This window comes from Leguminivora glycinivorella, chromosome 11, assembly GCF_023078275.1.
Source record: "Leguminivora glycinivorella isolate SPB_JAAS2020 chromosome 11, LegGlyc_1.1, whole genome shotgun sequence".
NCBI classification, from domain to species: domain Eukaryota; kingdom Metazoa; phylum Arthropoda; class Insecta; order Lepidoptera; family Tortricidae; genus Leguminivora; species Leguminivora glycinivorella.
In genome coordinates this window covers 1631570-1649739 of record NC_062981.1, presented here as the reverse complement: position 1 = coordinate 1649739, position 18170 = coordinate 1631570, and the positions used below count along the sequence as shown (strand labels likewise).

At 38.0% G+C, this 18170-nt stretch overlaps 1 protein-coding gene across 3 annotated transcripts in view; it reads left to right on the top strand.

The window, feature by feature from the left end:
• The window catches only part of LOC125230949 (stress-activated protein kinase JNK), a 252189-nt gene that overhangs the window by 206650 nt on the left and 27369 nt on the right, over nucleotides 1-18170 (top strand). For 2 of the 3 annotated variants that reach the window (XM_048136253.1, XM_048136254.1), the window contains exons 6-7: nucleotides 8942-9054; nucleotides 9620-9786. In XM_048136253.1, coding sequence (XP_047992210.1) covers nucleotides 9632-9786 — 155 coding nt within the window. In that variant the 5' untranslated portion in view covers nucleotides 8942-9054; nucleotides 9620-9631. Of the gene's footprint in view, nucleotides 1-8941; nucleotides 9055-9619; nucleotides 9787-14398; nucleotides 14536-18170 lie in introns of those variants that run through there. The other variant, XM_048136255.1, reaches the window with a different exon arrangement.

Here is an 18170-nt window from a genome sequence, read left to right as displayed (position 1 = left end):
GAACTGCACTCTATATGGAAAGCGCGACGTATGCACACCACCTCGTTACTGCATTTCAAATGCATGTCTGGTTAGTCACTCAATCTGACACTTGAAATGCTAGCGATTTCATGCTGTCTCGTGACTCGCGACACCTGAGTCTAACTTTTTTTTTTTGCTGGATTTAAAAATTATTTTGCGAGACGGAATAATCACTAGCGAACCAACAAAATGATGTTATGATAGTGAAGTCTTGGAATTAATATTCCTGACTCGTACCGATAATAAGTTGAACTGCCAACTGCAAGACTGACCTAAAAGTTTCTTCCAAGCAGAAATTCCAGGTTTTTTTCTAATTCACATTCACTCATTCATTCATTTGTACTGTTTTGACAACTACTACTAACGCTGTATAACTGATCCAAGTTTATAAAAGGCTAAATTTAGAGCGTTATTTCCGGATATTTATCCAATATTTTCTTCCGTGTTCTGAATTTTCTGGAATATATTCTATTTTTATAGCGTAAACAAGCGCGTTTCCCACAAGCTGTGTCATTCAAGCATTTGCCTCGTGTTTCGTAGACCCCGCAGTTTCTAGAAGTATTTCTACGGTTTCACGGCGCCTTTTTCATTCGGTCGTCGATTTGCCTCCCATTCATTCGAGAGTGGCAATCAATGGAGCACCTCTGTGGACCGGCATCGCTAACGAAGAGGCTGCAGTTGCGTAGGGTCAACACTTAATTAAAACTAATATTAATATTTAAAAAACCGGCCAAGTGCGAGTCGGGCTCGCGCACAAAGGGTTCCGTAGCAGCAAATATAATAAACCAATAACTTAACCAAAATTACAGTTAAATCAACCTATCTCAAAAACTATAAGAGATACTTTGATCAAACCAAAAATCGTTGAAAGAGTTAATTAGCATGCATCACCTCTATTTTTTTTAGAATTTTATACCCCGTAGTTATAAAAATAGAGGGGGGGGGACATACTTTTTACGACTTTGAGAGCTGATATCTCAAAAACCGTTCACTTTAAGAAAAATGTTTTTTAGAAAACTTTATATCATTTTAAAAGACCTTTCCATTGATACCCCACACGGGTATGTACATCGAAAAAAAAATTTTCATCCCTCAGTTACATGTATGGGGGCCCCACCCCCAAATTCTTTTTTTTACTATTTAGTGTCATAATTTTGTAGCGGTTCATACAACACATATTCCCATCAAATTTCATCACTGTAGTACTTATAGTTTCCGAGTAAATCGGCTGTGACAGACGGACAGACGGACAGACGGACAGACGGACATGACGAAACTATAAGGGTTCCGTTTTTGCCATTTTGGCTACGGAACCCTAAAAAGCGCTGGTGGCCTAGCGGTAAGAGCGTGCGACTTTCGATCTGGAAGTCGCAGGTTCGAACCCCGGCTCGTAAGAATGAGTTTTTCGAAACTTATGTGCGAAATGTAATTTGATATTTGCTAGTCGCTTTTCGGTGAAGGAAAACATCGTGAGGAAACCGGACTAATTCCAATAAGGCCTAGTTACCCTTCGGGTTGGAAGGTCAGATGGCAGTCGCTTTCGTAAAACTAGTGCCTACGCCAAATCTTGGGATTAGTTGTCAAAGCGGACCCCAGGCTCCCATGAGTTGTGGAAAATGCCGGGATAACGCGAGGAGGACCTATTAATATTTAAAAAATACTTTACAACATTTGCCTCTTGCGTGTCCTACCGTTGCCACCGCAGTTTCTACATGGTATTTGTACGGTTCCGCGTCGCCTTTTCCATTCGGTTGTCGGTTTTTGCTCCCATTCATTCAGGAGTGGCAATCAATGGAGCGCCTCTGTGGACCGGCATCGTTAACGAAGACATTGCAGTTGCGTAGGGTCTACGCAAATTCGTATGTTTAACTAGTGTTCATCTTTCAAAAGGTAAAACTAAGACTACACTAATGAACATGTAATGATAATAATGTACATTATGAGCTGTAGCAAAATGTCCACTTTTAGGTATAATTATTGATTGAAGTCCAAAAGCTATTGTAACCCTCAGCAAGATGCCCATCACGCATTCAGCATTTGCGAGCCGATAACGTGATTGCGAGTCTTAAAATCTAACAATGAATAATCAATAAGTTGCAAATGATTGTAGTTGCAAGTGCTCTTATCTATACATCGCATCTTCCTTATATGTAGTTATTTAATAATTAATGTGCATGAAGCGGAAACAGATTCGCCGCCATACTGTCCCTAGTGAATATCGTCCCCAAGAACGCTCTCTTGACAGTTCGATCGGCTCCCATTCTCAGTATTTGACTCATGATAATTTCAAATAGATAACCAGCACGCATTTTCTAAAATTTTGTAAGAATAAGAAACTAAATTAATACTCGTACATTAGCCACAATGTACTCGGAAATTTAGCAACCCTTCATTGATAAAGATAAACTACAAAACCTCTCAGTTCTATGTCTAACACTATCAACAATTCATCACCCATTATCCGTAAACGGAAGAAAAATAAACTAGCAGCCCTAACCCTCCCCCATTACCGGCGATGAGGTGAGCGCGCCCGCGGGACCGAACGAATCAAAGTAAACGCGCTTCGCCGTTCGTTCCATTCGTTCTTCCATTCGCGTTCTTGCGGCGAGCCGTTTGTCTAATTAAATGCTCCTTGGTGGCTGGCGGAAATGGAATTGAGTGAATGGTTATAATTATTCGTTTTGATTTAACGGATATAATTTATTTGTAAAATTATATTAGGCAGTTGTACATATATATTTCAAGTTGGCGTTAAGCGGTTAACTATATTTTTCCTCATATACCTATATTTTACATATTTATGTCACAACACAAGCCTACTTGAGCTTACTGGAAGTCAGTAAATCTGTGTAAGAATGGTTTGTAATATTTATTTATCGATAACATCCTTTGTTCTTTGGTTTCCAATGCACCGCCTACAATCTTCTCTGCTTTGCCTTAAGGTTGACTGGTAGAGAATTCATCATGGCATTGAGTTAGCCTTTTGTACATTAAGTTTGTCTTTTATGCAATAAAGTTCAAATAAATAAATCCTTAACTAATTATTGCTCGGAGTGCTACGCTGCTACGCCGTAGCTCATAATAGGGTTTTTTCGTTATTTTTTTTTATAATTTTTAATCTCATTATTCGTAAGCACTTAAACAGTAAAATTTCTCTCATCCCTTACTTTTTTATTCTGTTCGAAAAAAATAACTTGTTTTCCGTTCAAAACAACGGCAATTTCAAAGTTAACGAGGTTGTCAAATATTTCTTCGTCCGAAATTGTCACTTTCCGATAACGTCGTTCGTTTAATAGAATTCCTCCTGACAACGTGACAAGGTCAAGTCCGCCCCTGGCCTGGCCCTGTCACAGACATAAAGAACAGACTGCGCGTTTTAGACAATAGGCTACTAGACTCTTATCGAATTTGGCACAAGAAATGATTGTTTCCTGGCAGGCAATTATGGTCGCGCGATAAATGATAAAACATCTGGCCGTCCCTATCGCACTTACTAATAGTGCGATAGGGACGGCCTGATATTTTATCGTCTATCGCGCGACCATGCTACCCGTGCTCTAGTATTTGACATTTTAAGAAACCAATTTTTATAGATTTTGGGTATTAAAAGTGTATGGTGTATGGTGGCTACGTATTTTCGATTAAAAATGTGTGTAATATTTATTTTAACTTTGGCCACCGAAAACGCTGTCAGTGTAGTGACGTCATAGAACCTAACTTCATGCGGAGTCAATCACTGACATGATGAACTTTATGCCTCATAACTTAAATATCAGAAAATGTTGTGCTCAATTCGATTTACGTCATGCGCAGACAATCTATAGATTAACATGGCTAATGATGTTTTTGCCTAATTAAGTTAAAGTAAACTTTATAAATATTTTTTGTGGTTTTAAGTCGTGATAAAATATGGTAGTATTTTTTTTCGGTTAATTGGACAGTAATAAATAAATAATATAAAATAGACTTTAAAAAAGGGTCAAGTAGCCTGTTAATATCAAATGCTTCCCAGCGCCTTACGCTAGGCAGACTATTTCAACCTTCTTTACCCGGGTCACGAGAAGTTATTTGTCGGAGTTCCAATGATTGTCGTGTGCGTTTTGACAATATTTCTCTTCACTACTTCACAAATTAAAAAAAAGTTGATATCACTGAATCCATCAAAAAGTCGAAACCTATAACCTAAGTCTATAAATACCTAGCGTCTAAAAGTATCACCAAAGGTTCACGGAATATGGGGCGTTTTAAGAAAACTTTGATGGGTCTTTCAATTATAATATGAATCTATAAATATTACCTAAAAAAGTCTTGGTTACAAGGCATTTTTCGTCAAGTCATATGTAACTGACTGCTTTGAAATTTGGTGTGTCACTGCATACATCCGTAGCAAGATTTATTTAATTAAATGATATTTTTTGGCAGAAAGTACATAAGTATTCATTCAGTAGCACGAAAAACAAACATACCTTAATAAATCCGTAAAATACTGCTGTTTTAGGCCAAGACGTTCCATCAAAGCTATAAAATATTTGAAAAACTCTCGTGGAATGTGGGACGGCTAATTCCGCCGCGGCCGAGAGCCGGCCAAGAGGCGAGACCTTTGCCTTTTGAGAAAAAGCACTTCGGGCGCAAGAGGGCGCGAAGGCGGTGAAAATCTGCGCTGGCTGGCTATTTTTAGAACGTGGAAAACCTGTTAGTGTGATTATTTACTGTTGGGTGCTATAATGGAGTGTATATCATAGTTTCGGACACGTACTCTCGGAGTATCGTGCTCTCGAATGTTCGCTGACTCGATTGTTGCTGGATCGAATGTTCGCCGGGTCGAAAAGCGTAGAAATAATAAATTGTAAAACCGAATTTTACGATTGTCATCCCATAGAAGATCTCGGGCACGAATGTTCGTTGGCTCGACTGCCACTGGATCGAAAGTTCGCTGGGTCGAAAAACGTTGAAATAATAATTCAGAATTATGACTAATGATAATCTGGCAATCATTATGACTTTCAATTATTATGTCAAACAAAGGGATCCGTCAAGAAAGACTTGCCAGTGTTTATACAGAAGAATGTCTTGCATACAACTTAATTTATATTATAAAATCGCGAATCACTTCGCCACCAGTGGGCTTGATCGCTTTTTCTATTCTATTCTTTCTATTTGAATATTAGCAGTAAAGTTGTAAACCGTGCACCTCAGCTTACAGTAGATCGCATAATGTCCCGCGGTGCGCCACCGGCACGTCGCGGCTTATGCCGGCTTCGTATAAATTAATGTGCAGTGTCGAATGTAAACATACCTTACAGTATATTGTATGAAACGATTGAAAGGTTACGCAATTTTTCTGGGTCAGTGGGTCCATTGCTCTCCCATATAACCATAATCGGTCGCCGTTCCTACGCAAATCCTCCTATTTTGTGTACACACAGGTCTTCGGGCCTCAATGCTTAGTCGCAGTACGCTCGACGTTTAGTCGCGGCGACCCAAATGGGGACGATTGGTAACAGGCACAAATGGTCACAGAAGTGTGCACTACGCGTTCACACATTGTTACCGTTTGGCGACTACTTTCCCAAAATCATTCGTTCATTTCATTCTTTTCAAATGGCGACTGTCAGAGACGTCAAAGTAAAAAAGAAATAAAATCATTTGACATTAAAATGTAATGGCGTAAGAATTTGTTAAAGATAAATATTGTTTGCATTTGTAATATAATGTGGGCTAATTACCATGGCCAATTAAATTGCTCGAGTGATTTCATAAAATAAGTCTAAATTTATCAACGCGCCATCAATTTACCTCAGTTTAACCAGTAATAATATTATTGACTACTCGGTGTTTGCGTGTTATGTATATTGATTGGTGAAGTTTTAGTGCTCCGGTGCATATACTATACTGAAATAATAAAAATAATGCCTAGAAAACCAATAAAGTTGTTAAAATATGGATTAAGACGGTAATATTCCATGTAAAAACCAGTCGCCAAACGGTCACCAAACGGTCGACAAACGGTCGCAAAATGGTCGCAGCGTACACGCGTGACCGAAAGCAGTGAATATTTATTATATTTTCAAAATGGCTTCTTGTATTAATTTTTTCCAGGTATCCTCAAACTTTATAAACAATTAAATATGCCGTCATACTCAGTTGCCCTCACTAAAGAAGATTTAAAAAAAAATTGTAACGTGCGTACCGAGCTGCTGGGTTGTAAAGGATCGGGGATCATATTATTATGGTCTTCTATAGAGCAACTAGTATTTTGCGGCATTTCACAATTGACACTTGTTGAAGTAGTCTTTATTAATATTACTATCAACATTCATTTCAGCGATCTGTACTTCTTTTGTCAAGATTTTTGTATAGATAAGTGTCTACAAATTTGTAATGTTAAAGAGACATAAATAAAACGTAGTAGAGTAAATAATGTGTTTTTTTTTGTAACCCAAACAAAATACTTGTAGATACGAGTGCGGAAAAGAGGAAAATCGATACGAGTAGCGATAAATTAATACACGAACGAAGGGAGTGTTTTAAATCGACACGAGTTGTGAATGTCCTTTTCGCACGTGTATCGTACGACGATTTTCAGTACCTAAATCTAAGCTAAGAGTTTCGACCAGACAAGAAATGAATCATTGCTTGATTTTCTCGCACTACTACGTTAAAAAAAAGCAGCATCTGTACTGAAAAAAACTATCATTGCGCAACAGAAATTCTATTAATATCACAGTAAATACTCTATTTCATTTGATTCCTACTTTTATTGTGTAAAGCAACACTACACTTCATTTTTATCAATAAGAATTAAAAATTATATATTTAATACATTAAGTAACTATAAAGTGCTTATCTATTTGTATTATCATTCTGCACTTTTCTTAACTTTCCCACATTTCTATAAAATGTCGAAGAGTGCTTAAATGGTCGTCGTCGTTTATTATTATTTAATTCGCTCATATTTAAATGATTCAAAGCAACCAGTCCACAACTTCACAAGACAGTTTGAGAAACCTTCGTATTTCAGATTGTCATTTGCGGATACAGTGGTTTAGGAGCAGTTCGGTAATCAGACCTACATACACATGTGTGTACAAATTCTGTCAATGTCACTGTCAGAAACCGTTCTGACAGTGACAATGACAGCCACAAATTCGTCCACATGTTGTTACCGTTATGTGTGCAAACGTCGACTAATAAAGTGTCGTTAAAAGTCATTCTGACAGTGACATTGACAGCCACAAATTCGTACACATTTTGTTACCGTAACGAGTGCACACGACGACTACATTTTGTTATTGTATCAATACGGTCGCATTGTTTGCACGACGTTACCACGCGTTATGTCACATTTGACAGTTAGTTACTGATTTGAAGATTTTGCGACTGAAATGGTTGTATGGGCTACCTTAACACCTTGCTGGACATTACGCCAGACAAATAAACAATGGGATTACGCCTATAGGCGTTTAGCGTCCACCAAGGTGTGTATGAACTCCAACTATGTAGTATGTATTTGATATTTCTCTAATAAAAATTATGTAAACTGTGCAAAATTTACGAGTCCCTTAGGGCCACTTGCACCGACTAAAATGAAGAGTTAACCCGAGGGTTAACCCACCATTTTATATGGAATTTGACAGATGACAGCCCACTAACCCTGAGTTACGTGGTTGGTGCAAGTGGCCCTTAGTCTTCTTTATACAATTTTTAAGTCAAAATTCAATTAGTCGTCTACCTTTCCATTAAGCCATTTAATTTAGGAGACCAAATCAATAGCATTAATCATTCGTTTTATTTAATAAACGACAACATTTACCGAATATTTACATAGGTTCATAAAATAAATAAGGCTATAGTTGAGAATTAGTCACTTGTTTTTGTGGACGCCCACGCCTGTACGGTCAACCAATTTGAATCCTAGGCCACTCTAGAACCCTGTCTTATTGACAGCGTGCTGTATTTGTCATAGAAGTCACTTCGGCGTTTACTGTGAAAAGGTTATACAGTGTCTTAGGATTAAAATTGGTTGACTGTACCTCCAATATACCTGGGTACGTGCTACCTACTTGTGCATCTGTCTCTGTTACTCCACCACTCTTCCTGCAAGCGATTGTTACTTATTGTAAGCTGCTCTGACGGTGACGAAAGACTATGAAATCCACAATTCACGATCAATTTGCATAGGATAATACAAAATTCATATTCTCAGCATAAACTTTATAGCGTGAAATTCTTTTAATGTATATATTATCACTTGGTTTACGCTTATCATCTCCCGCACTCGTCAATCCCATAACCCAGAATTTTCTCATCAAATTAAAATGTCACACCTCTAGCTAATTTTCATAGTAACTTACGACGTTTCAGTTCTGATGTAATCTTGTAAACTCGTAACTCATTTCCATTTTTAAGTGGCAATCTCAGCTGCTAAGGTGGATTTTGTAGTATATTCCGCTGCGCTAGTAAAAGTTAATTATTAAAATGTGCTAGAGCGGATTATTCGCTGCTTTAAAATCACGGAGTTCCGTAATCTTAAGGAGAATGTTGTTTTAAAATGTTCGACTTGAAAACTAGGAGGGGAAACTTTAATGAGATTATAGGTCAGAATAGCTTAATCCGCTCTTGTATTTATAATTTAATATTCATAAAATAATTGCCAGCGACAAGAATTTTGCTTATTACGCAAATATACTCTTAAACTTTACAGGGATTTGCGTTTATGTGTCTATGTCGAGCATGAATAAGTTTATGCTGTTTTGAACGCCAGACATCTTACATATTCTAGTTAGCTTTTATGGTACTACTAACCAAATAAAAAAATCATAAATCCATTTATGATTTTATATTTCGGTTCAGTCAGTGTAACCTATTTACGCTTGTTTTCGAAAACTATATTAAATGTACAATTGTTTTTTGTCCACAGACGTAATCATCTCTGAAGTCTTCCCCCGCCCAAGACTGAGCCTGTGATAGCGCCGACCGACAATAATAGTTGCCAGTATATGGATACACGTTGTATAACTACACTTCTGTAAAGTAAGTATGCTAACTACAGTCCATGTTACCATATTAAAAATAATTGACTACAAATACTACAATGTAATCACAAGTCGATAAGTGCACAGCTAAATTTGAAAGAAAGCAAAAATAAATACATTTATTAAACACTACAAAATAGCATTAAAACATATTGGATCCTCAAATAGGGCCTACTCAGCATAATGCCACGGGTGGCATTGGATTTCTGTAGGGACCGTTTATTAATATCCGATTGACACATTTGCCCATCAGTCTATAACTCTATATGTTCTCCTTGCACCAATGACTCAACTAAAGATTAAGTAAGTAAACTCTTATTTGTACCACCAGCACCAACATAAAATATAAAGATATCAAATATAAAAAAAAGGAGGGAGTACAAAGGTGAACTTATCCCTGAGGGATCTCTTCCAGTTAACCTAATGAAGATAAGTAAGGAAAATGTTAGATTTAAATAGTAACAATCCTATGATTTCACTTTCGAGCGCGACATATAAAACCAAGACAAGGTGGCTTATAAACCAAAATTTCCGCGCACTACAGCACGTTCCATCTTTTACAGTCTCGGTGGTCGATGCCCGGTAGGACGGCGAACGGGCCCACCGTCATGTCGGCCCCGGCGCGACACCCCCACTTCTACACCGTCGAGGTCGGCGACACTAGGTTCACCATCCTCAAACGCTACCAGAACCTGAAACCTATCGGCTCGGGAGCGCAGGGAATCGTTTGGTAAGTCATATACATTATACAATTTTGGACCTAGTATAGTGCCTTGTGGGACACCCCACGTCTAAGCCGTTGAAGTCAGCGACACCAGATTCACCATCCTCAAACAGTACCAGAGCAAACCTATCGGCTCGGGAGGACGGGGAATCGTTTGGTAAGTCCTTGAGAGTTTTAACAGACATGGATCTAGAGGAGTTCCTTCCCTGTAGGGACCAAAAAGTGCCTTATGGAACACCGTCGAGGCGAGGTCGACGACACAAAGTGCACTATCCTCAAACGGTACCAGAACCTGAAACCTATCGGCTCAGGAGCGCAAGGAACCGTTTAGTAAGTCGTTGAGAGTTTAAACAGACATGGACCTAGAGTAGTTCCCTATACGACTCCAAAAATTCTGAAAGAATTGTACCATGTTTGATAAATACAATAGTTAAGGGAGCCTTGTGGGACCCAAAGTAGTACCTTGTGGAATACCCTTACTTGTACGCCGTCGGCGATATCCGGTTCACTGTCCTAAAAGGTTACCAGAACCTAAAACAGGGGCTCTATCGTGCAGAGCATTGTTTAGTATTTCAGTTTCAATAGTCTTGAGCCTACCTATAGTTTCCTGTGGGACACCATTGAATTACAAGTTTTATTTGTAACATCATTTATACGTATCGTCCTAACGTCGAGGTCGACGATAGGAAACCGCCTACTATCCACAAGCGATGTTACCAAACCTAAAAACCTAGAAACTATGAGCCGAAGAAACTATCCTTGTTTCATTTATTTTCCAAAATGTATAGCTCCAATGGTATTTACATTATGTTGTTAGGCTGTTAAATCATGCGGTGCGATCAAGTTTTCTAAAAGACATGTTCATTGTTGAAGTAAATAGCAAAAATGGCAAAAGGGATTTCAATATTTTAAATAGGGTTACAAGGGCTTAGGAAAACTGTCAACTTCAATATAATCTTCATTCCCGCCAACCTTCCTAAATCAAGTTATTCCACTTTCGAGCGCGACATATAAAACCAAGACAAAAAACCACTTCCAATATTACCAATTAGTTGATTGGGCACACATTCTCACACCACCCTAGGGTTGCAAAAAAACGGTTTTTTTTCTGGCTTGAAAAAAAACATGAAAAAAAACCGTGAAAAAAAACAGTTTTTTTTCTGGAGTATGTTTTTTTTCTAATGTAGGAAATCTCAAAATGTGCAAAGCAGTTAATACTTTTATACGGTTTTTTAGACTTAATGTTAACTACTAAACGAATTTAATCGAATAACTTAAATTTCTGGTCTTATAAAAGTAACATTTACGAATTATGTAGTTGGTAGTTATCACTATTTACTGTTGGCAACACCACCGTCGATACTTCACCTTTGTAGGAGCCAATAAATGAGCTTCTCAGAGACTGCTTTCGAGTGGTACAGTATTCATAGGTAATTGGCAGGTTCATGAGTTATTTCGATATTTTAAGAGTTATTTAAATAAGTAGGGTAAATTATTGAGAAATGAGTCACATGCCTTTTTGGAGAAGGTCTCTTGAGTGGACTATTGTAATCAAAGTTTTGACCTACGGTTTTCTTACTTGTCTGCCTGATACTCAAGAAATTTTCGTCTGTAAGGGTCATCATTCGCTTGCCCTTATCCCATTCATTTGAGATCGTTAGAGCGTGCCTTCCTCTTCCATATCTCTCACTCGCTCGTGATTTGCTTTCGTTTCCTATCATCTCTCACAAAGTTCAAACATCTTTTCTTCGCTTTTGTTCTCCCGTTTATTGTAGGGGTGCAGTATAAAAAAATATGTTTGATTTGTTGATTTTTACGTTGTTGATAACGCTTACAAGTTAGGCATATAATCAAATATGTCTGACCCAGGCACCTGCCTGATACCTATCTAAGTTTGTACAGCATCTTTAAACTTAGCTCATCTGGCTTTGTTTTGAAGATGCCGATGCTAGAACTGTCGCGACGTCTGGCAAGTTTCGACGAGACATTTGAGACCAGACACAGATTACAGTTCAATTATAGTACCTAGAGGGGAATCAAGACATAAGTAATGCAGTTTAAGAAAAGCTCCATAGCAAATTAGATTACCTTGGGGAGATACATATATTACTATATTCAAAACTAACTAAAGATACCCTAAAGAGTCCAATGCTATTGTATTGCTTTTGCTTGTACAGCTTGCAGCAATTCTATTTGTAAGAAGAGTAGTTTCTACTAATCTCTTCGTGCTTTGACTTTTTATGTTGCCTCATTGTTAAATTCATAACTGTCATAAGAATTAATATTGCCTAATGAATCTGTAGTAAATATATAGGAATGCATTCACCCATTTTGATAAACAGAGAGTTAAAATAAGCCCCTAATTTTGTGGCGGCGAACATTTTGAGTCCCGCCGCGCTCACCGCTCTGACCAGTGACCACAACATAGCGGCAGTCGCGGTCAGCCTCGCTTTTAACATTATTATTATTATTAACATTGTATTTATTAATCTGCTGCATGACTCTAAGAGAAGGCTATTTAAACGTATCAGAATCATATTTAAAGTCAAGTTGATATAGGTGCAGTTAAATATAATCATGGATATAAACTACCCAGTAAGTATAATTGCATTGCATCCTTTTAGAAAAAGTTTCATTATAGGTAATAACAAATGTTGAAGCCATTTTTAAACACAAAAATACCTATTTGTGTTTAAAACCGAACAATTGAACATGACACTATATACTGAAGCTTGTAAAATTTACAAGCAATGTAATAAATACATGCTGACATAATAGATGGTATATTATAAGCACTTCTAAATTACTTAAAGCATGCCCGTTACAATGGCAATAACAGACTAAATAACAAAATTGAAGCACAAAAAACGCTAAAGAATTGAAAAAAAAACCTCACCCTTTCACTTCGCTGTAAATGTAATTTTGTTCAGTAACTGGAATTTGGTTTGCACTAGCACGCAGTATTTGCATCTCTACACAGCTTTGCGGAAGCACTTCGCTAGATTAATGTTGTGCGGGTTTTAATTCTACGTACATACTATCGTTTATATACGTATGAAAAACCAAAATTATATTTAGGGCCTAAACCGATCAGTCAATTACTCCTCATATCAACATTTTAATAAAAATGTTGACGGAATTTTACTACACAGTAAATGCTATCTATCATGCTATTATCAAACAAACAGCGGCCCAAATTTGTCACCCAGACAAACCGTACTCCAATTCCAATAATATTAAAATAACCCAACACCGTGGAATCTTGGAGCTGCGTACACAGTAACATAATGAACTTCAGAGTGTTTGTCTACAATTCTCACATAAATGTTGTTCAATCTTAGCTTAAATCGAATGCTTCTCTTCAAAGAGCAAACATCTATTTATACTACAGGTCGCACTGGCTTTGACAGGTCCATTTGCATATGACCTTTAGGTATTGTCGGAATCGGAAATAAAGTTGGTGTGACAACGCTTTGTAGTTTATAGTACCGGTCTGGCTCAGTCGGTAGTGACCTGGGTTCGAATCCCGGTAAGGGCATTTATTTGTGTGATGAGCACAGATATTTGTTCCTGAGTCATGGATTTCTATGTATATTAAGTATGTATTTATCTATTTAAGTATGTATATCGTCGCTTAGCACCCATAGTACAAGCTTTGCTTAGTTTGGGCTTGGGATCTGTGTAAGGACTGTAAGGTGTCCCCAATATTTATTTATTTATTTAGTTTTCACACAAAATGAAAAACATATTACTTATACTCGTATTTGAGCCTCACAACAAACATATACCAAGCCCACTTTCTTATAATAAACATCGATTAAAACGAATACGAAAAAAGAAATAATAAAGAATACGTCTAAAATAATTGTAAAGGGTATAGAAATATCTACAGATATAAATGAATCAAAGGACATCAATCCAAAACTACCGGAAACATATCAGTGTAATTCATACATTACGTGAATCAATTAAGGCCCGGCCATTACATTTACAAAGCCCTAGAAATATAGAGCAACAATGAGTTTTCAATCAATAGTCACTTCACAATAAAAACTAGGACACGGACAATATTATGTACACTGTGTTTAATAGCGAGACCATTGATGATGAAATACTCACCACATCAGATCTGTATCTGTTAGGTCAGCATAATTAACGAAAATATTAAGTAAATATAGTTTGAAGTTTGACTGTGTTTTCTGGTGAAGGGCTTTTTTACCTGCAGACAAATTCAATCCACGTGGTGCGTTCAGTTCTCAATCCACATTAGACTAAAGTTAGGAGTAGAAGCCTAACACTTTTTGTAAAATTTAAAGGGACTTGTATTCAGTAGAGGGATATTTATATCGTCTGGACTGGAAATGCTGCTGATGAATGATGATTGTCAAATATACTGGTAGAACTTAATAAAAGGTCACTGTGGAGAAGAGCTTCTACCAATGACACCGATTACAAGCTCTTTCGTCGCTTCTTACGTTTATTCCACTCCATCCACAAGTTCTTCCTTTTTGACTGTGTCTAAGTGACTTACGTATCCAAAAACCAAAGTTCTTGTCCTATCTTTCCACAAATGATTATGCTTTGTTCTCCGCATTGACCTCACCCTTTTTCTTTATAGCTGATCGAGTCCAGTTATACTGTAGTTACAGCCATGGTTCAGTATTACGCGGTGTCTCTCGGCGACGTTGTGTTCACGGTGCCCACGCGGTACACTGAGCTTGTGCGGCACGGCGCAGGCGCGCAAGGGATAGTGTGGTAAGATTTGTCATTCGGGGCGCTGGGGCTGTTGTGTTACCACGTTTGTTTTGTGAAGCGTTCTAATGTGGAGCTAATCTGACCATTTAAAAACCTGCTGAAATCGGTCGAAAAAGCTCACGAAATGAGCTACATGCGAGACTGTTTTGGCTATTATGGATTTTTGTATAACAAAGGCGTACCAACCAATCAAATTTACTTTTATGTTATTGAATACCGCTATCGATAGATCTTGCAGCAATACTTCATGCTTCTGTTAATTGTGTAAGAATGAAAAAGCAACTGCAAAGAATAAATTAAGTAAAAATATTCTGTGGTAAAACCTAAACACTAACACAACACAATGCATAACCTTTCTTCCAATATTTGTCTTACATATTTGATTTCTGCTTAAACAACACAATTGCCACGAACTTATAATTAACGCTTTATTACCTTTGTTTAAATAGCTTACGTTATTTTAGCAAACTAAACGTGGTACTACAATGGTGTGCTTTACTCCGCTTATGCTGCTTAATAACTGTTTATTCATTTATTTCAACAGCGAATTTAGTTTCTCTAAGAGGGTCTTAAGGGCTACGATGATTTTGTATTCTGAGTGGTCTCCGGTCATTATCAGTGGCTCAACGGGTTTTCGCTGAATAGTCCACTAATGGCCTGCTTTTCTTGTCTAACCAATCAATGCTTTTTAATTAACTATTGGGAGTTGGTAGTGGATGTCGAACTGGAATACAAAGACTGCGATTCAATTTTCTTTTGTACTTTCAGTTTGTATTGGGTCAATGTTTTGTGTTATGGTTGTTGAAAGAGACGGGCATACTGATATTAAGTTGAAAGAATTTTATACTTGGGTATCGCTTAATGTAACATTTCCTATTTCGGTTAAATTAAACTTTATTGCGTTTTCCCGGCAACGCAATGACAACCCTTTTGGTATTGCAGAAAACCACGAGAGATGGTTATGATAATGTTACATCAGGCGATTTTTTTTATCCTTTTGCCTAATAATGAACATATGTATTAAACTGGTTTGGTACAGTTTTTTTGGTCAATTCGTAGACGAAAGTGGTTATCGTCATATTATCAAACTCCATAGCAACGGTTCTCCAGTCCAGTGACCTGACCCTCCGGATTTCAATACCAATAACCTAAAGCGAGCACAGACTCGGAATAACAATAAGTGTTTTACTGTCCTCGTAAATTGAGGCGCTCGTAAACCTGCCGGCCTAACCGAAATGACAACCGTTGACGCCAAACGCCGATCGAAACGCAGTCTGGCTCTGTCGCGCCAATACGCGCAATCGCGGAAGAGCGATAGAGACAGCTAGCTACGGTAACGATATTATCGTGAGCGTTTGTTCATTTCACTACGGAACCTGAGCAGGCCGTCAAATATTTACGCACTGCATTAGCGTCCGTAAAAATCCTCGAAGAACACTTGGGAGATGAGGAAAATGATAAATTTTGAAGTTTTGACCAGCGCTTTGTTTCTACTCGTCACTTATACACCCAAGCTTTAAGGACCGAGTTTTCCGCGGAAATGATTCAGAGTTTTGACGTAACTTGAGTCTAGTTTGGAGCACTTGTTGTGTAGACTCCATAAAGGATATATTTCAAATTACAAAAAAATCTGGATTAATTCCTAAGTGTTTAAAAGACGAGAATTTTTTACTTTTTGAAGTTTTACTCGCGTCTCGTTTCTTGTCATTTGTTGGGAACACTAAACAAGTAAATACTCAAATAATAAAACTGTCGTGAGACACTGACATATTAAACATGTAAAATCGGGTAACTCACGTAAAATTGTCGAAGGTCGCTCGTGGTTCAGCGGAAAGTACGGGAGGCCATTGAGATAAGTCGTCATCCGAATTTTAATCGTGACTGTGGTTGGTTAGTGCCCCCTAGTTGGAAGACGGTATTACGTACTACGCCGGTAGTCCGTGTGGATGAGCCCTTAGCGAATGACGTAGTGAGTGTAGTGTGCAACCCAACAAATGACAATTATGCCGAAAGTGAGGGTAGTTTCGCACCGCCCCTGCCGACGCCGACCCCCGCGCCGAGCCAACGGTCGCAGCGAGCTGCGGCCCGCAGTCTGCGGCGGGATACCATCAGCATCGCGCGTGCTCAATGAAAATGCTCCTCGTTACGGAGCGAAACATGTCGAGCGACCTTCGACAATTTTACGTGAGTTACCCGATATTACATGTTTAATAAACACTCAAATATTTTAATATAGAACACAAACGAGCTTCCGAATCGCCTGATGATGAGCAATACCTTCGGCCAAGAACCTCGTATTGGAAGTCTAAGCGATCCAAAAACGCTTTAGGGACCTCAGAGCATATAATATTATTAGAGAACGGACAAGCCGCCATTGGAAGTGTCGCAGCTGTTATTTAGCTCATGAGCAATACAGTTGTTTTTGATAACTCGCTGGTCGTTCGCGTATATACAGACATACAATGATGCCCGTGTATTACGCGATAGGAGCGTCTTTTTGAAAGTGTGTGTGAGTTCAAGAACTTGCAACAGGCGTATTCAATATAAATCGCTCTGCATGTCCTATCTCCTTCCTTCCTATATCTGTAGGCATCTGTGTACAAAATAATTGAATACATGCAAATAAAAAATAAAAACATTGTGTAATACGAATCCTAGAATTCCTGGGTAAGTGCTCAAGCAACGAGGAAGACATTTAATTGGAAACGCGCTCTTTGTTTCTCGTCGACAGTCGAGCACACCCAAGCCTTAAATATAAAGTTTTCAATGGAAATAATTCAGAAGTTCCGTCAATCCTTCAGGAAATATTTGTTGTACTTGATAAAATGTTACCATACTTATGTAATGTAACAGTTCTTGGTACTCAACCAATTAGGAAAATATTAATTCGTTCTTGGTACTCGAGCAACTAGGAAAATGTTAATTCATGAGTTTTGAGGCCTGTTTTATTCTCTTTTGTCAGGAATGTTCTCGAAATACTACAAGGTTTCCTCAGAAAAAGATGAACCACAATTATCATTCTAAACAATGGTGCTAAGCCCGCAGCCTTTTGGATTCTTTGACGCTGGTCTTCCGTGGTAACTTTTCCGTTACACACTGATTTAAACTTTCACGATTTTTACACATATAAAATTGCAAACGGGACTTAATCGCGTAAATGTTTTAAACACTATGTTTTAAACATAACCTCCGAAATTTCGGAGACAGTACGAAAATTGCAAACGGGACTTCGGAGGTTGGCATTTAAAACATAGCAATACGCGAATAAGTCCCGTTTGCAATTTTTCCGTGCGAAATCTTGAAATCTTCAGTATTTAAGTGTTTTTCTCAGTAACACAAGAATAAATCAATGAAAATTGTCTCAATAGTCTCATAAAGTTGTCTCAATTGTCTATCTTCTGCCTCACTAGAGCGCTCCTTCACATCGTGTGGAATAAATATTGCCTGTTTTTCTTCTTCGATGGTTCTACATCTACATAAATTTTCTGGAATGGTCCATCATCTTTCCTTCCATGGGTGTCGTAGAAGTCGACTGTGGGATTTGGGTTCAATTGTGGTGAAGGCAACGGGCTGGCAACCTGAAACGGCATTATCACAATTCGTTTTCTCTCAATTTCTTAATTGCCAAGAGTGGC